The sequence below is a fragment of the Cyanistes caeruleus genome, chromosome 23, assembly GCF_971803275.1.
Source record: "Cyanistes caeruleus chromosome 23, bCyaCae1.hap1.1, whole genome shotgun sequence".
Classification (NCBI taxonomy): domain Eukaryota; kingdom Metazoa; phylum Chordata; class Aves; order Passeriformes; family Paridae; genus Cyanistes; species Cyanistes caeruleus.
The window spans coordinates 5,285,096-5,303,799 of NC_141723.1; the positions used below are offsets into that span (position 1 = coordinate 5,285,096).

Consider the following 18,704-nt stretch of genomic DNA (forward strand, 5'->3'; position numbering starts at 1 on the left):
CTATACCTCACAGCCCTCCCTGGCCACAGGGTCTGGTAACCAGCATGTTCTCCTTAAATCCCACCCTTCCCTCCACTCATTTTCCCCATCTTTAGTTTATTGAACAGAAACAGAACACCAAAATGTGAGATTAATAATCCCCAGCCCTGTCACCTCTCTGGAGGGACCTGTCACAGCTTGTCCCCACCCAGAACACCACGGGGGCACAGGGGAGGGCTGGCAGAGGTCACAGCAGAAGAGGACAGTGCCTGCAGTGCAGGATTCCCTGGCTGTGTGGGCAGAACCTGCAAAGACAGCGTTGTTTTTGTGCCAGGAGCTCCTGGCACTGTGCAGCTGCCTTGGAGAAGGTGTTCCGTGTCCAGAGGTGGCACTGGAAGGCTGGGTTTAGCTCTGGCACTGCTGTTCTCCTGCTGGGAGTTTATTTTTTGGTGCCTCCTTCAGGGCTGTCTGCTCCCTGCTCTGGCATTTATTGAGTGCAGAGGCCAGTCTGGGTGTGTTTCCTTTTATTGTGTGATTTGGATTAAAACACCAGCAGAAAGTTAGGACAGAAACAACTGCCAGAGGATCTGAGTGTTTTACCTTGAGTTCAACAAGTGAAAGTGGTTTTTCAGAAGAAGTAAATTCTTTATCATTTCCTGTCCTAAAAATCCCTCATCAGGTAGTGACTCATTGGTTTTGGCTAGATTAAACACACCCTAAATTCTTGTTTGAAATAAATAGGGCTTGTACACGAGTAGAATAAAGAGATAATGTAGGCTTTGCAAGAAAGCAGTCGTTTTATTGGTGTTTTGTTTAGTTCTCTGAATAACCACCCACCTATTGCCATTGTTTTATTCCTGGGCTTCATCTGCCAGATGAAGCGCTTCCCACATTTATTTTCAGGTCCTGAGAGAGGCAAATATGTCAGGAATTTAAATGAATCCAACAGCAGCACCAGATGGAGCTTGGTATTGGGCAGGCTGGAGCTTGGTATTGGGAAAGCTGGAAGGGGGGCAGGGGGAAGAAGGAGATAGAGAAGAATAAAACATGTGGTTATTAAATATTATCAACAGCAATATTTTCATGAGTGTCTGCTTGTCCCAAGCAGAATAGAAGGTGTTAAAGGGGGCTGTGGGTGTGATTGCAAACAGAGACCAATTAGTCATGTTAGGTCTAATTGTCCTCTCACTGAAAACCTGCTGGATTTGCTGTCTGCCCCAAGATTCTCCCTCCTTGCAAAGTGTTCTTCCACAAATTCTTCCAGGAAAGCCCAAGGTGTACCAAGGTGTGAGGGTGAAGATCACAGTCAAGGAGTTGCTGCAGCAGAGGAGAGCACGACAAGCAGCCACCAGTTCAGCAGTGAGTAAAAATATTGTGGTGTTTGCTTTGTACCTTCTCTTTTAATGTGATTTTTTTTTGCCAAGACCGTAATCTCTGGGCCAAAATCTGAGTGTAACCGGCTGGTGAGGATGGGGGAAAAGAATATTCAGCCAGAGTAGCTGCAGCAGTGTCCTTAAGGAGTGAGAATCTGAGGAATGCAGGGAGAAAACAGAGCTGCTGCTCCAAAAAAGTCACTCCCTCTGAGATGGAAGGTTCACCTGGGCAGCCCCATCCCTTCTGGAGGAGGGGATGGAGCTCTGTGTGTACAAACACATGCACATTCCCCCTCATTCCCTCTTCCAGCCTTTGTAGGATTCCTCCAGCTCCAGCCACTCCGGGGATTTGCATAAAGAGCTTGGCAAATCATTATTTCTTCCTGGTTCATGACTTTGCAGCTCTTGAAGCCTTTCAGATTTCAGCCTCTGCACCTTGTTGCAGCTGATTGCACAAAAATCATCCAGGGAGCCAGGGGCAGAGAGGTCTGGGTGAAGAGAATTGTCAGGTTTTGGAAACGCTGGGTCACTCCTCCCCACCAGCAGCAGCCTCTTCATCCCAGCCAGGTGTCCCAGGGCTGCTTGGAACCGGTTTTCACTTCCCACCGGCACTTGACACAACCCCTGTGGTGCCCACAGAGGAAAAAGTGAAAAGTGGCAGTGAGGGAAGTCACCTCGGTGACCTGCACAAGGTATGGCCTGCCCCAAAACCCCCGAGGCTTCGGGCTGGCAGGATGGGAGCTGGGAAAAGCTCAGCCTGGGGACTCCATCTCTGTCTGCCTTGTCACATCTGCACCAGGGAAAAAAGGCACTCTCAGCCCAGAAGAGCCACTGTTTAAGGAATTAAATGCATGGGATGTGCTAGGAAGTTGTTGCCAGGGAAATGAACTGCTCACTCGAGAGCATCTTGAATGAAGGAAGGGCTGTATGAACTAAAATGGAGGGAAAAAAATCCAACAGTATTTGTACTTGCAGAGTAAAATCCTGGCCCTCAAGCATCAAAACTCCTGTTGCTTTTGGGTGGATTTCTCCCTTCCAGCAGGTCAGGTTCCTAGATGTGGTTGATCTGTCTTGCTTCAGCTTCCAACATTCCTAAAAAAATGATGCTGTCCCTTTCCAAGGAGCACTGCCAGAGCTGGTTCTCAAACTGCGTCAGTCCAGTCTGATGGGATACCTGTGGTGCTCTTTAATTAATTACTCACTCTCAGTAATATCCATCCCTACGAATTCCTTGGGATTCCCTCCACTGTGGAATTCACACTCCCGAAATTAACACGCATTAATTTCAGTGTCAGCTCCGTAGAATCGGGAATGCAGCAAAAAGAGCCCCTCAGGTTCAGGGGCTTCAGCTCGGTGCTCTGGTTCCCAGCGCTGTCACCTGGAAAAATGATGTTATGCACATTAATCTCATGTTCTTTCAGTGCTGGGGAGGTTTCCCCAGCCACAGCTATGAGGGAAATAAGGTTTATTTCAAGAGTTTGCTCGACTCACCTTGCTCTGTGCCACAGCTCCTCTCCTTCCCTTCTCTTCGCTCAGGTTTCCTGGGGCAGCAGCAGCGGCATCCAGTTTGCAGAGTCCGTGTCTCCGCCTCACCCAGGTTGGTACAAATCCCATCCACACGACCCTTCCTGCCCCATTCCCAAATTTTCCCACAGCCCCGAGCATTCCCAGCCCTTGTTTGAGGCTGGCAGCAGCCGTGGTGCGGCCAGTCAGCACCGCGAGGAGCCCGTGGGATGCAGATGAGGAGCTCAGGAGCGCACTCCATCCCAAGGAATTGCATCCCCTTCGGGAAGGGCTGCTCATCCCTAGGGAATAACATCACCTTCCCCAGGCTGTGGGTGCCACTGAGGGTCAGACTGCCCTGGAGCATCTGGCTGAGTTCTGTTCTCTTCCCCCTCTCCTGCCGGCACCCATAGGAGTGAGAGAAATACCAGATTTTCAACACCACCAAGAGTTTCCTCCTCCTGTCTGAGAATATCCAAGGAAAAGGGGGAAGGGGTGAGGGGAGGGGCACTTCGGGCTCACAGATCCTTCAATTATCCCCAGCCAAAGCACAGAGGAAAGGCTGGGCAGGTGTGAATGCACACATTGCATGGACAAGGAAATTGTTAACTCATCGATAGCTGGGAATCCATTTGCTTATGTTAACAAAGAAACGTGAGACACAGCTGACATGCCAAAGCCTTTTCAGGCTGGAAAGTCTCCATAAGTTTATGTATTCTGGGTGTTTCTCACTCCCCACAGCCAGCTAAACACTGCCACCTTTGACCCTGCAATGTGCACTTCAGACCTGTGCCCTTCACGTGGACAGGACTTAAACCATGTTTGAACTCAGTGTGAAAAGATAATAATTCTGAAAAGCCAGATCTGCTGTGAGCTTTCCAGGAACTCACCCTTTGGCCAGTAACAGGACGTGGTCACAGTGCCACATCATCCCTGGCTTGCTCCATTTGTTCTGCTCACAAGTTTGTCTCCTGCCTGGCTGTTTGCAGGAGAGAAAAATCAAATTATCCTCCTGTTATGCCCTTTTTCCTGCAGGTGTAGCTGCCCCGGGTCTGGGGATGTGCAAAGGCACATCTACCAGGCTGGGAAGCAGAAATCACTGCCTGGCATCTTCTGGGGCCAGAGGGTCAAGAGTCTGAGGGGAGTTTCCAGCTGGATCCCTGTCCAAAATGCCTGGGCCCAGAAGGGTTTCCAGCATTTAAAGATCTTTATAGCTGAGGGGAGCTGGATTCCCTGAGTAATCCATGTGCTTTTGAGCATCTCCCTCCTGGCTTCTGCTTTCCTACAAAATTCACCTTGCCCTTGAATGGCCTGTTTTAATGTCTAAATTCACAGGGTTACCGAGCACAGGAGAGCACTGAAACCTGGCCTGGGGCAGCACCTCCCCTCTGTGAAGACAGACACTGATTAATTTGCTGCTGGCTGCTTTCCTTTCTCTCCTAGAACCTTTTGAAGCAGAACCCATCCCTCCTGTGCCCAGCTGCTGCCCGTCCTGGCAGTTTTCCAGCTGCCTCTCCTGTGAGGAAAGCCCTGGGTACCTGGAGCAGCTGATAGATTCCTGCCTCCAGGAGCCACCCTCGGAGCCTGCCTTCAGTGCCCTGCAGCCCTCCTCACACTACATCCCAGACACCTTCCAGCCAGTCCAGCTCTGCTTCAACCAGGGCCTGGTGAGCTTTGGGAGCCAGGGGAGCAGCCACAGGTGTCCCCAGAGGGAAAGGGAGTCACATCCTGGGGGCAGAACAGCGTCAGTGTGGGAATCTGGCTGCTTTTAGGAACCTGGGATGCTCATGGGTTCTGAATGCTTTCCCATGGGGAGCCCCAAATACACTGGGAGGGGCTGCAGGATGGGGAATGTCTCTTCTAGAGGTCCTGTAGATTTTCTGCAAATAGCAGCACAGTTCCTGCTAGAGATTTAGGGATTTATGTAGGGATCCCTTACAGAAACTGCCTTTGGGTTTAGACCTCCAAGATCTCCCTGGGCAGCCAGACCCCTCTGAGAAAGGCTGAGAGATTCTGTCTGCTGGCCACATTTCCCTGAAATCTCATTTTTTTTCCCTTTTTCTTTCCCCCTCTCTCTCAAACTCCAGGCTGCCAGCTCTCCCAGCTCAGCCGACCTGCCCAGCCCATGGAACTCCAGCTGCTCTCCCCCTCAGCTCTCCCCCCTGACCCCGCTGCCCCCCAGCCCGCCCTCAGCTCTGGACACCAAACCCTACAGCTGTCCCGTGGAGGAGTGGCCCTGCCACCCTCCCTGCCCCTTCCCCAGCCCTGCCTGCTGCTGCACAGCCTGCGGCCCCCAGACCATGGACAGCAGGGGCCAGCACTGCTTCCCCTGCCCCAGCACGGACTGCCTGGAATTCCTGCCAGCCCTGGCCGAGGACTTCCTCAGGAGGGACAGGAGCTGTGACATTTGCTACAGCTAATGGGACTGTGGTTTCACACATCCACTCTATCCAAAGCAGATTAAATTGCCCATGAACTATGCAAAGTTCTGCTGCCTAACAGAGTCCAGTTTATTCTTCACTACTTACACGTTTTTTTACACGAGGCTGTCACTACATTAATCTCGGGTCAGGGGTGTTTTGTTGTTGTTGTGGTGGTTTGGTGGGGTTTTTTCCCTATTTTTATTTTCATTGTTGCTGTTTTTTAAATAAATCTGAAGCTGCCTTATCAAACACTTGTCATTAAACCAGCTCTTTTTGATACAAATAAATCACTTGGTGCAAATGCTGAAAACTGGTCATTTTTCATGTGTTAAAGAGTGCTTTTTCTCTCCTGCTGTTGATCCAGGCTGCTGTCCCTGCTCTCACAGAGGTGAGGATGAGATTTTGAGCAGCCTATTCAAGAAAGGTCTTGCTCACCCTTTCCAGCAGATACAAAGCCAATTTTTAATCCAGCTTTTCCCAGAGTGTGTGCACTCTGAGCTGGATCTGCAGCTCCCCACCTCTGGCTGCCCTGGTGACATTTCCCAGTGGCTCTGGCAGAAAAGGAAAGCTGCTGTTTGCCACACCAGCCCAGGCTTTAGCCCACAGCCCCTCAGAGGTAAAATCCAGAGCCAAACTTCTGTGGCTGCTGCTCAGCCCCAGCTTCTCTGTGGAGACAGAATTTCACTGCGAGGCTGATGTAGTTTGGCAGCCCTTGGTCGAGTTTGGGCTGTGGATAAAAGGTTTTCAGCATAATCAGCTGAACAGGAGCTAAAATATTTATTTTTTTTAAAAAGTAGATAATAGGGAAATTGTAATACCTGAGGATTTCCTGTTTCTTGCATAAACCCAGACCTTCCTAAGATTTTGCCTTCTCTTGGTGAGGCAGACTCAGTTTCTCAGATGAGCACCCAGACTGGAAAGAAAGAAAGAAAGAAAGAAAGAAGCATCTCTCCATATTAAATTCCACAAAAAAAAAACAAAACCAAAAAACCAAAAAAGAAAATAACTACACCTGTGGAGAGAAATATGAATTCTATCCAGCTGTTTTCTCACCTCGTCCACACACTTCCACACTGAAGTGAAAATCTTTCCAGTAAGGAAAGATAAAAAAATAATAAGAAAAGAAGAAAATAATATGAAAATAAGGTAAGAAAAATAAGGTAGTGAGTTTGGGTTTTTTTTCCAACACATGCTTTAAAAATATTTTGCCACCTTCAAATAACACCTCCCCTTCTCCCCTGATTAATCTCAGCATTGACCCAAGTGATAAATCCATGAGGTCACAGCAAAAAAATATATATGTTATTATATAAATTATAAAGAGCTGTAACTTTGCAGCAGTTAAAGGTGTGCACCCCAGTGCAGGGACACCCCACCAAGTGTAGTTTTAGTAGTGCTGGTGGCTGCTTCATCCCCTGAGTGAGATTTTTGGGGCACTGAAGGGCTGAAATTCTGCCCCAGAGCTCACCCAGTGCCAGCTGCTGCTGCCTGCACACCTCGAGGCACACGTCAAAGCCCATTATCAGCAACCAGAAAGAGCCAGGAGATAAAGCTGAGGCAAGAAATTTGAGGCTTCTGGAGGAAATGGGGTGCCCACATCCTCCCCATGGTCTGGCACGGTTGGCCTGAGCTTAGCAGAGCCACGGAGATGCTGTCAGGGAGTAAAAGGGTACCATAAAATGGTAAATAAGGGTTTAAGAGCACTCATTAGCACGTCTTAATGTAGCAGCCTAAGTGTGCACGGCAAGGAGGGAGAGTCTGACAAGATATCTCTGACCTCCAGATGAGGTGGATGTGCAATTCTGATAGGTCATTGGCAGATTGCACACTTATCAATAGACTGTGGTGTGGTTCCTCCCCAGCACTGCTCTGTGCAAGGGCTGTGGTTGTGCCCATCCCTGATCCCACTGCTGGGCACAGCCACATAGCAATGTCAGCACTGAAACCACCCCAAATCCCATCCTTGATGCCTTGATCCAGGCAAAAAAAAACCTCCTCAGTGGAGGACACAAAGATATTTCCAGAAAAATGTTCCTACACCCCAAAATCTCCAGGTTTTATCAACTTCCATCACATAAGCAGCACAGTTTCCATCCCTTGCAGCCTCTTCCTCTTTCCCTGCTGCTCCTTCTCCAGTGGTTTTGCAATGCCCCCGTGCCAGACTGGAAACATGTTGGAGATGCTGTCCCCACCTCCCTGTCAACAGCCCCAAGGGACACACTCAGGACAAGTAAAAGCTTGCTGGATGTTGACACAAGGCCTTGTTGACACAAGAAAGGGAAAAAAAAACACAACAGAAGAGCCATTCAAAGGTTGATTGTGTGTTTTCTGGCTGTGAGAAATGTATTATTTCCCTCCTTTATCCCTCCCAAAAATAAAAAGGAGTTAAAGGAAATACCTAAAAGAGAGCTGGCTCTACTGAAAGGCTGTCCCTGCCAGGTGAAGCCCTGACTGCCTTTATGAACACAAACCCGAGGATCATCTCGTGCTGACAAAGCCATGAATAACTCCAGAAGTCACCCACAGTTACAGAGAAAAGAAAAGGTTCTTATTTTCAGCTTTTCTTCCAGAGAATTTGATCTAAAAGTTTCCCTTGCCAACCGACTGACAGCTTTTTTATGGTGCCACTTCAGAACGTTTGTTTGGTGATAACGAGCCTTTGTTATTAGCAACTTATCCAAAGCCACAGGTAGGAAGAGATAAACTGTGCAAATAAAGGGATATCACACACTGCCAGCAATGCTGAGCTTAGAGAAGTTACATTGCCCCTGAAAGAGCAATAAAAAATTGAGGGGTGAGCTGTGAACCGCTTAAATCTGTGAAATTCACCCCAGCAGAGAAGACACACAGGATAGGTTTGAGCTTTAAAAGTGATTTTCTTCACAGCCAGGCCAGGAATTGGGAAAGGGAAAAGGGAAATTGTTTTACACACAGGGGGAAGCAGCAGCTTCCAACAGTCTGGTGGCTCCAGTCCAAAGCCAACAGGAGCAGCTTGTGGATTGTGGCTGCTTTCAGAGCAGGCCTCTGCTGGCTGAGCTTTGGGAAGCTGAGCACAGACAGAAGGAATCCCGGGGCTGTCACGGGCTCTTCCCACTGGAAACCTCATCCATCAGCTCCCAGCTGCCAGCCTGAGGCTTTAATGGAGCCACATTCCTCCCCTAAAAGGATCTTTTCCCTGATAATCTGGAGATGGTGATGATTCCAGACTCCCACTGACACTGCTGTGTATGAAACACCCAACAGATGACATAATAAAGAGAAAAGCCACTCCAGGAAAGAAAGCTCCTGTATTTTTTTTTTTTTTCACGTGCTGCCAAAGGACTTCAGGCACCTCACAGACATTTCTAGATGGTGAAAAGCTTTTTACATTTTCACGTGCCACGTGCTGCTCACAGCGTGACAGTTCTGCTGCTAGCAGGTTCCAGAAATGGTTATTTTATCCATCATTTTGCCTGACACTCGGTACTGACTCACTGATACAGTTCTCACTCCATTCAGGCCTCCTTGTAACATCTTTCCAAGTGAGACAGCACAGCCTTTTACTGGCCTGTGCTCAGATGCATGAAAATTTATGCAAACACATGCAAATACACGTCTGCTTCTCTGTCAGCAGGACTGAGTGAGAGGCAATGGCCCAACAGCAGAGAGGAGGGCTGGAAAATCGAGATCTCTGCATTTCTTAAGAGTTTTTGTTCCTGTCAGTTGTTTAAACACTCCAGGCCTGTGAGTGCCTCAGGAAATCCCACTGAGGCAGCCAGTGGGTGCTCAAGGAAGTGGCTGCAGTGATTTAAGAGCTCTGCCCTCCATCTCTCTGCTCATCCTGCTGGAGAACAGCACCTGGGCACTGTGAGAAACCATCAAAATACATCTCAGAGCGAGCCCTGAGGATGGGAAAAACATGGCCTTGCATCCCTTCAGGCACCGACCTGCAGTCCGTGCCCTGGCAGACACTGATTGCACAGCAATTCACAAATCATTTCACAGAAACGCTAAAAAGAACCTGTTAAACCCCTCTCAGGTGGGAATGGCAGTAGGAGAGCACTCAGCCCTTGCACCCTGACCACGCTGTGCAGACCAACGGGGCTTTGCTGCCCTAAAAGCTGTTAGAGCCCCGAATCTGCCATACAGGTGAGGGCTCAGCTCCACACCTGAGGGGCTTCCAGAGCTGCTCTGTGCCACCAGAGCTGGAGACTCGGATTGGATTGGAGGTGTCCCCTCAGGAGCCACACAAACCTGCCCCATGTCCTTGTTTTTACACCACCTGGTTCTTCTCTTGGGCTGGGGTGACAGCCTGGCCGTGGGGAGCTGCTCCAGAGCCCTCCCAAAGTGCTGAGAATGGGCAGTTCCAGCTTGCAGGACCCTCCCGTGGGGCTCTTGGGTTTGGATGTCCATTCCCTCAGGTGAAATCCAGTCAGGACTGACTCAAGTTCTCCATCCAGGCTTCCCCTCAGGATCCTGCATTCCCAGGGCAGCAGGGTCAGTGGTTGCTGCACATCACAGAGGCTGCAGCATTTGCAGCAGTCCCTCTGTACAGGCTCCAGCCAGAGGCACAGTTTGGGGATGCTTCAGAGCAGCATTTCTCAACCCTTTATAGCCAAACTGTCACCTTGTGCTCTGTCACCTCCAAGGGTTTCAGCTGCTACCAAATCAAAGCTTGGCTGTGCTTTGAACTTACTTGGAATATGTACTTATTTATGTAGCAGCCATTTGATTTGCTCACCTCCTTGCTGGAGGTTTATTCACATTCTCTGTTACCAAAATTGAGTTTTCAACCATTTGAAAGCTCATCTTCTGCTGTCTGGTGTGCTGCTCGTGGCCACAGGTTGAGAAACACTCTCACCCCAGCCTGGTTTGAGCCTGGAGGAGCAGGGATGTGCTGCAGAACCACGCTCACAGTTTTTATAGGAGGCAGAAACTGGAGTTGAAGCCGTTCCATGAATTGCAGTGAACTCAGGATCTGGCATTTCTGCGGCAGGAGTTGAATGCAGGTGTGACTTTCCCTTTCTTCAGCAAATGCCTGGCCTGCCAAAAAATGTGGAATTTCAAGAAGCACCATCTGAGCCACCCAAAAACACTCACAGACACACACACACACACCTATTTACGTGTCCACATGCAACTGAATAAAAATCCAAATATATCAGGAATATTTTTATACCTGCAAGCATCAAACCCAGCCACCCCTGAAGCGTGCAGGTGCGTTAGGGGAGAGCAGCAGGGTGGGTCCCATACCTGTTCCCCAGCTTTTCCAGGACGGGCCATGTGGATTGGCTGGTCATTGTCCAAATTCCTGATGCTGGGGTCTGCCCCATGCTCCAGGAGCAGCTGGATGATTTCCTTCTGCTTCTTGTCACCAGGCAAAGCAGCTGCCATGTGCAAGGCTGTGTTGCCATGGGCCTAAAGAAGGGGGAAGGGGAAAAAAAAAGGAGTAAAAAACACAGATAAATCTCCTGGTGAGCTGTGGATCTCCCCAGAATCATCCTAGAAATGGAGACATGAAATGAGAGGAGAATCCTCACGGGATTTGTCATCAGGAGGTGAAGGAGGATCTCTGCTGTGTTTCTCCCAGGTAGAAGGTTTGTGGATTCAGATATTTTTTATTTGCTAGAGCACCCCAAACTGGGGGGGCTTTGATGCTTTGGGTGTAGGTGATAAATAGCCCTGAAGCAGAAACTTGCCCTGGTTGCTGAAATCCCCCCTAAATCATAGCCTGATGTAGGATTGCTCTGAAAACTGCTCTGAAATCACCCCCTAAATCACACCCTCATGGAAACAGAGACCTGGGGAGCTACTGGGAAAAGAGAAGGCTGTAACAACCATGGAGATATTTCACTGGGAAACATTAAACTGCATTATAGGCACCAAACACATCATGCCCACCACACAAAGCTCCACACCACCAGACCCATTTGTGCTCCACACATCCTCACCGCCCCCTTTTCCCACACTTCCAAGAGCCAGGAAGATGCAGAAATTCCCGAGGTCAAGCATGGATTGGCTCCAGAGACAGGATTTGCACAGGAAGGACAGAGCTGGCTGTGAAGCCAGGCATGGATGAAAGGTGCTGCAGAAGCTCTGGTGCCACCAGACCGTGTAGAAATCTGTGTCCCGTCTGGTCAGGTATGACTGGTAACGGTTGTAAATGAGAAAAAGCTGATAAACAAACGCACAAGGCGAGGTATTTTTAGTCTGCAAGAGGCTCATTGAGGCAGCTGCTTGTTTTTTTTCCTCTCAGAAACAATCATGGGTTTGTCATGACATTGGAATGGTTGGACACAAATTGCAGCCTGTATTAATATTGCAGTTTGTTAAAATGTTAAATGAAAAATGTGATTTTCGGGTCCTGTTAACCACTGAGACATCAGGGAGAGATAAAGCAGAAAATAAAATTGCAGAATTTTAATGTTTTTTCTTAGACAAGACATGTTTTACAAACCCTGAACAAGCAGATCCTTGTCAAATTTATTATCCCAGAAAGTCAAGGGATGGTTACAACCTGTTTACAGGATTTCTTGTTAAAATGCAAAGATCTGCACTTGAGAGCTTCCAAATCCAGGCATGGGCTAAGATAATGAGGCAATCTGACAAGGCCTGACCTTGAAGCCTCAGGCTGACTTTAATGGGTCTTATTTGAGGCAAAGCGGGCTCCAGGAATCCTCCAGATGAAAAACACCTCCAAGGCTTCAATGTTTTTCTCATTGTGAAAACGCCATGGAAACAGATTTGGATTGAGAGAAGCACAAGCAGTGGGTGAGCCAGGGAAACCAAAACATTGCTGTTTCCTTGTCCTCTTCACACTTCAAAGAGCTAAAAAAGCCAGGATTTCTCCTGTCCCAGACAGCTCAGCAACAAGGCTGAAGACTCCAAGTGATCCTATCATGGGAGGAAGCTCTCCCAGGATTGTGATCAAGAGACAACAGAGACTCCATGGACAGGCTCCCACCTGCCTGAAGGGTCTTTAAAGATACAGAAAGAATGCAGTGAAAAGCCCTTCACTGGGCAGAAAAACACCAGCTCAGCGCCATTACCTACACACATGACCCAAAATATGTTTTCTCCAGTCCAACAGAATTCTGGAGGGGTAAAAAAAGTGAAGCTTCCTTTTGTCTGCCTCGGTGAGCAATGGAGTTGACAAATTCAGTTCCTTCCTGAGCAACACAAACTCTGGGGAGCACAAGAAAGGCTGAGGCTGCAGCTGCTGAAATGAAAACCGGGGACCCCCAGCCTTGTTTCCTTCCTCAAAGAAGGACAGAATGGGAAAGCACCCAGAATCACCCCCTTAGCCCTGCTGAGAGGGGCAGCCTGTCCAGAGCCAAAGCTCTGGCTGGGGGGACAGTCATGGCTCAGCTGAGGCTGCCAGGAACATCAGGATTTGGGTTTGGGAGGAAGGGTGGAGCTGCTGCCTGTGTGAGATGATCACTGCTCGGGATCTGCTCCGGGGTGAGGTGTGGGGCAGCACTGGGGAGGTTCCCTGCTTGCTTTACCCAATCTAGGGATGGTTGTGCCAGAAAATCTGCAAATAACATTTAAGGCAGAAAGAATCCCCATGTCCCTTGACAGAAACAGGAACTTTGTCCTTCCTGTGATGCCACATTTGACAGCAGAGATGAATCGATACCTGGCTGCCCTAAAGTGCCACCTCTCTGTGTTATGCTGCTGTCAAACCTTGCATCACTGCAGGGCTGTTTTCCCAATCCTCAGCCTAATCTAAAGTTCATGTTCCTCCTCAAGCAACCATGTCCCATGTTCTCCTTCCTCCCTGCTTATCTCTTCATTCTGTCATCTCCTGCTGGGAGAGGGCCCTGCTTTTCATGACAGAGGTTAAGCCAGGTGCTGCTTTCCTGGTGAATTTACTGGAAAATGCAGTGTGGGGTTGAAAAGAAGTTCAGATTCACAACTTTTGCTTATTCTCTCTGTAAAAAAAAAAACCTGTTGTTGACAAAAATTACCTTGTTGTTGACAAAATCCTTGGACTTGAAAGCGTTCAGCTCCAGGAAGTACCTGAGCAGGGAAATGTTCCCATCCTGGACTGTGTAATGAAGAACTGTCTTGTTGCTTTTCACATCCTATTTAAAAACAGAGAAAATAATATAAAAAAACCAAGCCAAATAAGAAATGTTTTGCAGGACAAGCTGGAGATATCCCATAAACCCATCAGAGGAAACCCAGGCCAGATGTGCAGCTGATGGGGAGCATCTCCCTCCCTCCAGTGACCCTCTGAGTGTCCAGGGTCTGCTTCAGGGGCTCCAAAACTGCCACCTCAACCTGCCAGCAGCCCCTTGGAAGGAGAACAGGCTTGGCCCTTGTGCCAGCAGCTCATTCCTTCCCCAGTTCTGTGTTTTGAGCACCAAATGGGGGAGATTTCCCAGAGAAACCCAGGGATAACCGAGCTCATCCTCACCCGGCTGTAGATGGAGGCTCCGGTCTGCACCAGGAGATGGATGCAGGATTCCAGCTCCCTGCTCTGCTGCTGGAGCTCCCTGTGCTGCTCCTCTGTCAGTGCCTGGCTGCTCTGATCCCTCAGCAGGGTGTTGTGGGCCAGGACAGCGCAGTGGAGAGGGGTATGGCCTGGGAAAGAAATGTGGGATGGAGGTGCAGACAGCACCAGGAAAATACTGATGTGCAGGGAGGAGGCAGGGCTGGCACAGAGAGCATTCATTCAATCATTTATTAAATAATTTATTAAATCATTTTTTCAATCATTTATTCAATCATTTATTCAATTAGTCATTCAATAATTTATTCAATCGTTTATTCAATCACTTATTCAATCATTTATTCAATCTGGGCAGGTGTTGTTGAGGCACACGCCTCAACCTTTCTCAGGTTTCTTCTCTGGCTCTGTGGATGCTTTTTGGGGCATTCCAGCATGTTTTTAGTTCCAATTGAATTCCCTCTGAGCCATCAGCACCTTTGAATTTTGTAGCATTTGAGTGCACAGACACAACTCTCCCAGGTATTTTCTGAGCCTGCTCTGGCCTCCCAGCACACCCCCAAAAACCAACGAGCATCAGGCAATGAAATATCCAATACAAACTTCCACACCACTTGTGCAGGAGTATTTACCTTCAAAATCCTTCATTTCCAAATCCAGAGGGAAACCCAGGGACAAGATAACCTGGAGGCAACAGAGAAATGCAGAATTTTAGTTCATAAGAACACTGTGCAAGCCAAAAATCAGCCAAAACTAACAAAATGAAAAATGAAACAGCATCAGATAATGACAATTTAACTACAAACTAATCCATTATTTGACACTAGATTCCAGTGCTGTGAATGCTCCCAACAGGGACATTCAAGGTGATCACATTCCTAACTCCCATCTAATCATCCTTTGAGATTCTCAGTTCAGAACAGTAAAATTCAGTCACTGTCCCCAGCTCAGGAGTGCCAAACTCCTCACTTTCACCCTGGATTAGGCAAATACACCAGTAACACCAGTACATGATTATTCTGAGTGATCCTTGACAAGGAGAAATTAAAATCTTTCCTTGACAGGCCTAAAAGTTTGCCGACACTGACAATTCTCAGGCTGGATTTATTTACTTTTTGTTTTCATTGCACAGCAGTGTGTGAAGTTAAACCCTCAGCTTGTGCCAATGAGGGTACAGAAACACAAGGAATTGTGATCTGGAGATGAGAATTTCTTTCATTTAGCAGAGAATCAAAACTTTAAAACTCTTTAATGCAAGAAAATTACAGATTTAACACAATGGAGTTAAGTAGTTCCTTGTCTAAATTATTACAGAGAATTTATTTATTTTGATTGAATAAAGCAAGCTGTTCACATTAATGGCTGAGAATTTTTGCAGTGACTCATCTGTGTCAAGTCAGACAAGGCTCAGGACAGAATCCTCCCACTGAAAGATCACACAGAACGGTTAGGGCTTGACTTATCTTCTTATAAAAAAAAATAAATTATGTACAGATCAAATATTGACAGCTAGCTTTGAGGTGCTTAATAGAGATTAGATAGTTAATCCATTAGAAAAAAAAAACACCTAATAAAATAAAATAAACAAATAAACCATAAAGCCTTTCATGGCTTTGACCACATTGAGGAGCGAGTCTCTGCCTGTTTTCCCTTTTTATGTCAAGGAAAAACAAAACAAAACAAAACAAAACAAAAAACCCACAAAAGAAAAAACCAAACAAAGGAACCCTGCAATCCAAACCACCACAAGGCACTCTGAGAGGCTTTGTTGGCATCATCTGGATTAAACCCCTTTTTTTCCTACTTAAGGAAACACCTGTTTTCCAGAGAACTGGCTGTGTTACACATTAACTGCTTGCTCAGGGCTCAGCCCTGGGCACGTGTGGGCACAGCTAACGAATGCTGGACGTGGTGCCAGCACCACAGGCACCCCTGGCACCTCAGCCCTGTCCCCAGGAAACTCAGCAGAGCCACCAAACTCTGCCTGTGCTCGGTCCTGACATGGCTCAAGACGGATTTTTTTATTAATTTCATTTTCTGGCCAGTAGTGAAGCATTTAAGACTCACAGAGTGCTAATCCCTGCTGTGGAATCTCTTCCCAAAATTCCCACAGAGCCTGTTTGAAAGTGTTAATTTGCTGTTCAGGGCTGGCACAGAGCTTAGGTTCAGCCCCTGTCTGCAGAGAAATCCATGAAGCAACAGGGAAGCAAAGATTAGCTCGTGTAAGCCAGGCTTTGAAGGAAAATCTGAAAAATGTGCCTCATTTTGAAGGCAGTCCCTGCCTGCAGGGTCACATCTGATCTCTCTTCTGCTGGCTTGAGTCTGAACACAATTTTTTGTGACAGTGACCTCAGGGAGGGGGTTTCACCCTGGTTTTGGAGCTACCTCTCCTCACACCTCACACCCTCCAATGCTGAACCACACTGGGGACTGCCACCAGAATATTTAGAGCTGTGATCTGCAGAAATAATTTCTTTCCCCCCACAGAGCCACTAAAGAATTTCCCTCTGTAACAGCAGGCTGCAAGTACAGTCCTAAAACAGGAATTAAAGCCACCCTGGGAAGTCAATTCCTGAGCCTTTGCTCAGTCTCCATCTCTCATTGAGATCTTGCCTTGATTTAGAGACACCACCATCAACACTTAATTGTGGTTTTATACTGGCAACAATTAAAACCATAAAACTTCTCCTACCTGGAGCACTTGGGCATAGCCATAGGTGGCAGCAAGGTGTAAAGCTGACTGCCCTTTGTTGTCCACGGCGTTGATGTCTGCTCCTGCCTGGATCAGGTCGTGGACGATGGCAGCGTGCCTGGCAGTGACAGCCACCAGCAGGGGAGTCTGCAACAGCAGCACAGACAGCTGTGAGAGCCAGCTCAGACAAATCTCAGAGCCTAGGGATGCCCTGGAGTGGCTTCCTGCAACAGAGGCTACACAAGATTAAGAGAATAAAAATGGGTATTTATTAAAGGCCTTTAACAAATACACCTTGGGCAGTCAGGAGCCTCCCAGAGGGTTTTTTAGACAATTGTAAGTGTGGTCCATTTACATATCAGGGGTTAATCCTCCAATTACAGCTTCAGGTAATGAAGTAATTTACCTCCAGTTTGCTCCCCCCCTCACCAAGTCACTTTTGCTTATACTTTTCAGGGCCTGAGACAGTGAGGTCTCCTTCAATTTCAGGCCTGGAGAGAAATTGTTTTGTGTGAATAAAATGGGAGAACAGTAGCTGACAGGCCATGGAGCTTTAGAGTTATACACTAAAGAATTGCAGGATTATAAATATATATTTTTATTAGAAATACAAATTTATATTTTCATAAATATATGAAAAATATAAAAGCTAAAATCCTCAGGCATCAGCAGCAGCTGCTGGTGTAAAACAATGAGTGGGTAAAGTGCTGGCTGAAATCCCAAGGGCTGTGGTGCCAGGCATGAGCACAGCTCACAGGATGGTTTGGAATCCCACATGGCATCATGAGATGGGGACTTTTCCCAGCTCTTGCTGGACTCCCTCTGGTGTTTCTCAGCCCTTAATTTGGAGGGCAACCCAAACCCAGCATTTTTTAAACCCCGATTGCGTCAGGTACAGAACAAATCAGTTGGCCATAAAACCTTCAGCCTCGGAGACTGGTGCAAACACACAAATAATTTGCCAGACCAGTGTTTTCTCACATCACTCCATGAATCATGGGCTGAAAAAAGAATGGCATCATTCTCATCCCACTTAATTTATGACCATGCCTCTGGATTTTACAGCCCTGCCCCCAAGTGAGGCCTATCAGTGCCAAGCCTTCCTTGCAGGAGCAGAGGGGCAGAGTTGGATTTTTTAGGGTATCTTGCTGTCAGTCACACCAAGCCTGTTCCCATGCCAAAACCCACTGTCTGCAGGAGAAAATAACCCCTTTTTACCTTTCCTCTGTGTTCCTTGGCATCGAGTCTCCTCAGGGGTTTCATGCGCTCTGCAGCTGCCAGCGTGTGGGCCCTCAGGCCTTTAGCTGCATAAATGTGCAGAATTCTAAGACAGTAAATAAAGACACCGATCACTGATGGACCACTGGGCACGCTGGGAGCAAACAGTTTTACAGGGTAGCACTGCCACTTCTGGGGTTTTACATCCAGAGTTCCACAAATCCATGCCATGAGCCCCAAAAGCTCCCATTCCCACAGGAAGGGCTTCCTACCTCAAACAGCTGCAGTGTCCAAGCCCTCAGCACTCCTGAGCTTTGCCATGCTGCCTCCTTCCCACTTCTGCACCTTCTTGCAGCTGAGATTCGCCACTGGGAGGTGTCAAAGTCCTCCGCAATTCCCAGTTTGGGGAATTGTATGTATAAATCGCTTTTTGGGGTGATACAGCTCTGGGTGTGTTGGTGACACCTCACCATCTGGGGTAACAACCATTTCCTAATTGATATATTTCTAATGTATCAACCTGCTAAACTCCCTAATTGATATATTTGTAATATATCAACCTGTTAAACTCTAATTTTTATCAAAACTCCTGGTGAGTGAGACCCAATCCTTATATTTTGCACAAGACAAAGAGTTGTCACAGCCCATGGAAGTGGCTGGTGGCCCTTAGTGATGGGGAAAACACTTTTCTGCTTCACTTCGGTCATCTGGCTCTGGCTGGAGCCACTTCCATTCCCCCAGGTCCTACTTGAAGGAAATTCCAACCCCCAAAACCAGGAGGAGACCACCCCACACACAGTCACACCAACCCCTGGCTTCATTCTGCTCCAGAGAGAAATACTTGATGCTTTTCAGGCAGGAGGTGGTGGGCAGTTGTTCCTCTCCTCGGGTAGTTTTGTACCCCAGAGCCACCCCTCGCAATTTCAGGAAGTGGAAATACAATTTTCTGGCTAATCTGATTTTCAGTCAAGCTCAGCATTAGCTGTGGCTGCACACCCACACATCCCCAAGGGTGCCAGGAGAGTGTAACAATGGTTGAAGCTGAACTGCAGGAGCAAGGACTGCTGCAGGAAATGCCTCCA

The 18,704-nt window shown here is 47.8% G+C and overlaps 2 protein-coding genes across 6 annotated transcripts; one reads left to right on the forward strand and one right to left on the reverse strand.

The window, feature by feature from the left end:
• Window positions 1–743: 743 nt before the first annotated feature.
• On the forward strand, window positions 744–5,588 carry POU2AF3 (POU class 2 homeobox associating factor 3). Of its 2 annotated transcripts, none has more exons than XM_086861061.1 (5): window positions 744–947; window positions 1,244–1,338; window positions 2,889–2,949; window positions 4,299–4,522; window positions 4,943–5,588. In XM_086861061.1, the coding sequence occupies exons 1-5, from the start codon at window positions 938–940 to the stop codon at window positions 5,273–5,275; spliced, it is 723 nt and encodes a 240-aa protein (XP_086717187.1). In that variant the 5' UTR covers window positions 744–937; the 3' UTR covers window positions 5,276–5,588. The 2 variants fall into 2 exon arrangements, with proteins under 2 accessions (XP_086717187.1, XP_086717186.1); XM_086861060.1 differs by having other exon boundaries at window positions 855–969.
• LOC111939298 (NF-kappa-B inhibitor delta-like) lies at window positions 753–18,536 on the reverse strand. Of its 4 annotated transcripts, XR_015278852.1 has the most exons (11): window positions 17,895–18,296; window positions 17,623–17,728; window positions 16,405–16,551; window positions 14,345–14,396; window positions 13,680–13,846; window positions 13,228–13,344; window positions 10,511–10,675; window positions 9,512–10,300; window positions 6,097–6,191; window positions 2,844–3,320; window positions 753–2,730 (listed from the first exon to the last, which is right to left on the reverse strand). XR_015278852.1 is itself a non-coding variant. In XM_086861059.1 (8 exons), exons 2-8 carry the CDS (start codon window positions 17,665–17,667, stop codon window positions 10,229–10,231), a joined length of 765 nt encoding a protein of 254 aa, XP_086717185.1. In that variant the 5' UTR covers window positions 17,668–17,728; window positions 18,432–18,536; the 3' UTR covers window positions 8,546–10,228. The 4 variants fall into 4 exon arrangements, 2 of the variants coding, with proteins under 2 accessions (XP_023797208.1, XP_086717185.1); XR_015278851.1 differs by having other exon boundaries at window positions 2,844–6,191; window positions 17,623–17,934; XM_086861059.1 differs by lacking the exons at window positions 753–2,730; window positions 2,844–3,320; window positions 6,097–6,191; window positions 17,895–18,296 and adding an exon at window positions 18,432–18,536 and having other exon boundaries at window positions 8,546–10,300.
• Between the last annotated feature and the right edge of the window lie 168 nt (window positions 18,537–18,704).

What these genes read in the sequence shown, in the direction of transcription:
- POU2AF3 (XM_086861060.1), top strand. Translation starts at nt 855, where the DNA reads ATGAAGCGCTTCCCACATTTATTTTCAGGTCCTGAGAGAGGCAAATAT. An exon ending in ATTGGGCAGGCTGGAGCTTG is followed by an intron (nt 970 to 1,243) that starts GTATTGGGAAAG and finishes AAATTCTTCCAG; the next exon opens with GAAAGCCCAAGGTGTACCAA. An exon ending in TCTGCTTCAACCAGGGCCTG is followed by an intron (nt 4,523 to 4,942) that starts GTGAGCTTTGGG and finishes CTCAAACTCCAG; the next exon opens with GCTGCCAGCTCTCCCAGCTC.
- LOC111939298 (XM_023941440.2), bottom strand. Translation starts at nt 17,853, where the DNA reads ATGGCATGGATTTGTGGAACTCTGGATGTAAAACCCCAGAAGTGGCAG. An exon ending in GCTATGCCCAAGTGCTCCAG is followed by an intron (nt 14,397 to 16,404) that starts GTAGGAGAAGTT and finishes TGTTGCCTCCAG; the next exon opens with GTTATCTTGTCCCTGGGTTT. An exon ending in CTGGAAAAGCTGGGGAACAG is followed by an intron (nt 10,301 to 10,510) that starts GTATGGGACCCA and finishes ATTTTTTGGCAG; the next exon opens with GCCAGGCATTTGCTGAAGAA.